Here is a 4797-nt window from a genome sequence, read left to right as displayed (position 1 = left end):
TCAAGTGTTGACTCGAAGCCCCAAACCCCGAACTTATGCATCAGCGCAAACCTTGGTTTCTCAAGGAGCCCACAGGTGCATGCAAGCAGCAGCGTTTACCTGAGAAAGCAGCCAGAGAAGAAGCCGCTCCTGCTGCCGCTGCTTCTGCTGCTGCTGTTACTGCTGCTGCTACTCTTTTTGCTACCGACAAAACGGCATGCAAACACAGAAAAACTGTCAAGAAAAGTTGTGAAGACCCAGCCCATGCCCTCACAGCTGGAGGCAGCACTTAGGTCTGCTGCCTCTCCTCGGGGTCATAAGAAACGCAGCATCTGTTTATTTTTCTCAAAGAAAGCTGCTGAGCTTCTGAAACGTCTCATTGTTGTCTCGCTGCAGAGCAGCAGCAGCAACAGCAGCAGCTACCTCCCCTGCTTCTGCTGCTGCTGCTTGTGCGCTCGTCGGAGAGGTGACTGCTGCAGGCTTTAGCGCAGCCAGAGTAGCGCCTGCAGCTTGCCTTGCGGCTGCAGCAGCAGCAACAGAAGCAGCACCAGCAGCACCAGCAGCACCACCAGCCTCCAGCAGTTCCGTCCCTGCTGCCTCGCCTGCTGCTGCTGTTGCTGCAGCCGCCGGCTCTGCATGCATTGGCAGCTGCTGCTGCGAACAATCCAATGAAAGCAAATCAGGACCCTCTAGAGATGGCCGGAAATTTCCTGTCAGCAAATAAATAGCCCGCTGCCGCTCCGTGTCGAAAACTTTGTTGCTGACATACCTGCAGGCAGCAGCAAACGGGGGACGCAGCGGTGCAGCAGCAAAAAGAGCAGCAATAACAAAGGCAGCAGCAACAGCGCCACAACAGCAGCAGCAGCAGCAGCAGCAATGAACGCACCGCTGCACAGCATAAAGCGCGCTGGTTCTTGACTGAGCTATCCAGGGCCTTTCCTTCATTCCCTTGATCATTTTTTCCCAAATTGCTGCTGCTGCTTCGGCACGTATGGCGGCCCCCTGCTGCTTCTGCTGCTGGTCTCGCTGCCCAGCAGCAGCAGCAGCAGCAGCACGAACTGGGCACTGCACAAACTCCGCTGCATGCAGCGCCGGAGAACCAGCGTACTGGATGGAAATGTTGTCGCCAATGCCGCGCCAGAGGGCCCCCAAGACACTCACAATTGCTGCTTTTTCTTTGAAAGCTGGCAGCGACACTGCAGCAGCAGTAAGAGCGGCAGAAGCAGCAGCTGCTGCTGTTGTGTATGTGAATGCGCCAGGCCGTTCTCCAACAGCTGCTGCCAAGGGGAAGCCATACGCTGGCAGCAGCTCATCGGCAGTCAAACGCGAGGCTGCTGCTTGTTGTGGGGATTCAGCAACAGTAGCAGCAGCAGAACCAACAGCAGCAGGTGCTGCTGCTGCTGCTGCTGCTTCTCCATTTTGCTCGTAAATAGGCTGCCCAGGGCTTTGAACATGTCCCTTCAGTTTCCCTGCTGCTGTGGCCCCTTGTGCTGCCAGGCCTGCCGGGGTGCTTGGCTGCTGCTGCTGCTGCCGCTGCTGCTCTGCGTCAAGCAGCAGCCAAGCATGCTTGTGCTTTGCTGCTACGGTTTGCTGCAGCAGCAAACCTTCTGCTGTCGCCTTCAACACGTCTTGCTGGCTCTGCAGGAAGAAGCAGAAGTGAGGGCATGCAACACCAGGGCCGCAAAGCCCCAGAGCCCTCAGCTGTACGTACAGCGCAACAACACCAAGACACACGTGCGCTATGTTCGTGCGGTCTAGACAGTCGATGCAGTTGAAGCGCACCACGCCCCGCTGCAGCAGCAACTGCTCCTGCTGCTGCTGCTGCTGGCGCTGGAACAGGAAGAACCCCGTTTGCTGCAGCAACTGGGAGCCCAAGACCGCCAGCTCAGCGAAGGCTGCATCAAAGCCATCAGCCTCGCTGCGCGCATGCCAGTCCATCATGTGGTAGATAACTTCGGGTAGCGCCTGCTGCTGCTGCTGCTGCTGCTGCTGTTGCTGCTGCTGCTTGCAGCTATACTCGTCAGCAGCAGAGCCCCGTGCCGCCGCTGCAGCAGGGCCTGGGGAGGTTCTGCTCGTGCTGCGCGTTTCGGGCGTGCAGCAGTTGCTCTTGCTGGTGTTGCTGCCGCTGGCGCTGCTGCTGCTGCTGTTTCCAGCTGCAGCAGATCTGGAGTGTACGGACACCTTGAATTCGTCGTTGCAGTGCAGCAAAGCTTCCCTGTAAGCTCTGCTTAATGTCCCCTCCACTGGGTGCTGCTGCCGAACAAGGTCCAGCAGCAGCAGCGGCTGCTGGTAGCGCGTGAGCAGCCAGCGCAGGTGTCGCTTCAGGTGTACGTACACCTCAGCAGCAGGCAAGTCGATGCACGTCGTCGGAGAAGGCATCAGAAATGAAAATAAAAGTCTCTTTGAAACACTTTCGTGTCTCCAAAACACTGGAATGGATCCCCTTAGAAACACAACAGCAGCGCAGCAAACGGAAAAGCGCCACTTCGAGCCCCGGGGAGCTGCTGCAGCAGCAGCTGCTGCTGCTGAACTAGCTGCTGCTCCTTCGGCTGCGGGCAAACAAGCGGCGCCCACGCCAGATGAGCCGCCAGCTGTGGGGCTGAGTGTTGCTGCTGGCGGTGCTGCTGCTGCTGCTGTTGCTGCTGCTTCTGATGCTGCTGTTGTAGTGCTAGGCAAGCCCAAGGACACAGTGTCCGCAGCAAGCGCTGCTGCTGCACTGGCTACTGCTGCTGCCTCAGTTGCTTCCGGCACCGCAACAGCCGCCGCTGTTGCTGCTGCTACTGCTGCTGCTGTTGCTGCTGTTGCTGCCGCCGGCACTGTGGCTTGCGGTGGCAGCACACGCCACAGCATCTGCTCGCATTCCACTTCGTTCGCGGCACCCAAACTGCTCCTGCTGTCTGCTACTGCTTCTGCTGCTGCTGCTGCTGCTGCTGGGTCAGTGGGCCTCTCCAGGCCTCGGCTGTAGAAGCGGGTCCCAGCAGCAAAGCGAGACCGCCGCGCCAAGACAGACAACTGGAAAAACTGAGCATTTTTCAATTGCTGCTGCTGCTGCTGTTGCTGCTGCTGCTGCTGCGAAGAGGGGATGATGATAGTTTGCTGCTGCAGCCCTCCTTGGATGAGTACAACCTGCCAAGGGGAGAAGCAGCAGCCTTTTGCTGCTGCTGCAGATGAGCAGCAGCAGCAGTAGCCAGTACACCAAGCTTTGTCATTGGTGCTGACAGTGACATTGCTGGTGCTGCTGCTGCTGCTGCTGTCGGATGTCGAGCCTCCAACGAAACAGAAACCGCTGCTTGATGCTGCTGCGTGAGCATTTGCTGCTTCTGTTGCTGCAGCATCTTTTGCTGCTGCTGCTGCTGCTGCGTGTCGTGCGCGCCGCTGCATCTCCCGCAGCATGAATTTGTTGAAGACGAAATGGCCTGCAGCTCCTCGCTGCAATTTCCTGTGCCCGCTGCTGCAGCAGCTGCAGAAGCAGCTAGCTTCCGGCTGCTGCCCTTCCTGCTCCTGCTGCTGCTGCTGCTGCAGCTGCTGTTGCAGCGAAAGCGTAAGGTCTATGGAGCCCGAAAACAGCAGCGACTGAGGCGCTGTGCTAAAAGCTGACAGCAGCAAACAGCAAAGCCGCTGCTCCTTCTCCAGCAGCTTTCGGAAATGTGCAATTTGCTGTGGCTTCATGCGGTGCTGCTGCTGCGGCAGCTGCTGCTGCACTTCGAGCAGCTCGGGGGGCGACGCGTAGCCGCTGCTGCTGCTGGCGCCGCTCCTGCTGCTGTCTGCTGCTGCTGCTGCTGCTGCTACCCTGACCTCCCCCACGTCCACGCCCGCGGGGGAGCAGCAGCCAGCAACGCGGGGGCCCCCGGGGGCCCCATTGTAGAAGACCAGCCGCTGCAGCTCGAGAGCTGCAGCAGCAGCAGCATCTGCTGCTGCTGCGTGGTGCAGCAGCTGCGAGTCTTCCCATTTCCAACAGAAAAGGGGAACAAGTCGCAGCCCCTCCAGAGCAAAAACCGGCAGCGGATCCAGACCCTCGTCAATGTCTTCTGCTGCAGCAGCAGCAGCAGCAGCAGCAGTAATGTCGGGAAGGGCCCCTGCTGTTGTCTTCTCCGTAATTACACACAAGTAAACCCCACACAGCAGCTTCACAGCGCCCAAGAGCCCAAAGGCTTTGTAGGCAGCAAAGCAGCAGCAGGGGCTTTGGCCGCAGAGGCCTCTCTTAGCAGCAACTTCTTTGCTGCTGCTGCTGCTGCTGCTGCTGCTGCCGCTGTCGCTCGCAGCTGGGCTGCAGGTGTCGATCCTTTTGCTGCTCACCGATGATGTAGCCTCGTCATGCTGCTGCTGCTGCTTCTGCTGCTCACGCTGGGGCCGCAGCAGCAGCCGCAGGAAGTCTGCGTTGTGGCGCTGCTGCTGCTGCTGGTGACAGAACTGCTGCTGCTGATGCTGCAGCAGCAGCTTCGCCGACTCGAAAGCGCAAGCCGTTTGCAGACAATGCTGCTGGTAAGAAATCACGCCCTCGTCTTCTTCTTCGCTGCTGCTGCTACCGCCGCCGCTGCTGCTGCTGCTGCTGCCGCTGCTGCTGCTGCTGCTGCTGCCGTCTGAGCACCTGCTGCTCTTGTCTGCTGCAGCTGCCGCACTGAGCACCGCCTTCTTAAGAATCAGCAGCCGTCCATAGCAGCCGCAGCTGCAGCTGCAACCCTCGCTTGGGCCATTTGGACGGGCAGCAGCAGCAGCTGCTGCTTGCTGCTGCTGCTGCTGCTGCTGCGAATTAAGCGCGAGGAGACAAACTTTGTCAGGAAGCTCGTAAACTGTTATCTCCACCACAGGGGGCCCCAT

General features: G+C 59.2%; 1 protein-coding gene across 1 annotated transcript; it reads right to left on the bottom strand.

Moving 5' to 3' along the window:
- Positions 1 to 324: 324 nt before the first annotated feature.
- Positions 325 to 4797, bottom strand: ETH_00011995 (uncharacterized protein; the record flags this gene model as incomplete). The annotated part of the gene is made up of 2 exons (XM_013375353.1): positions 325 to 748; positions 866 to 4797. The coding sequence occupies 2 exons, from the start codon at positions 4795 to 4797 to the stop codon at positions 325 to 327; spliced, it is 4356 nt and encodes a 1451-aa protein (XP_013230807.1).

This window comes from Eimeria tenella, genomic scaffold (assembly GCF_000499545.2).
Source record: "Eimeria tenella Houghton genomic scaffold, Eth_scaff27, whole genome shotgun sequence".
In the NCBI taxonomy this organism is placed as follows: domain Eukaryota; phylum Apicomplexa; class Conoidasida; order Eucoccidiorida; family Eimeriidae; genus Eimeria; species Eimeria tenella.
Note: the sequence above shows the minus strand (reverse complement) of the source record. Positions and strands in the feature narration are given on the sequence as shown.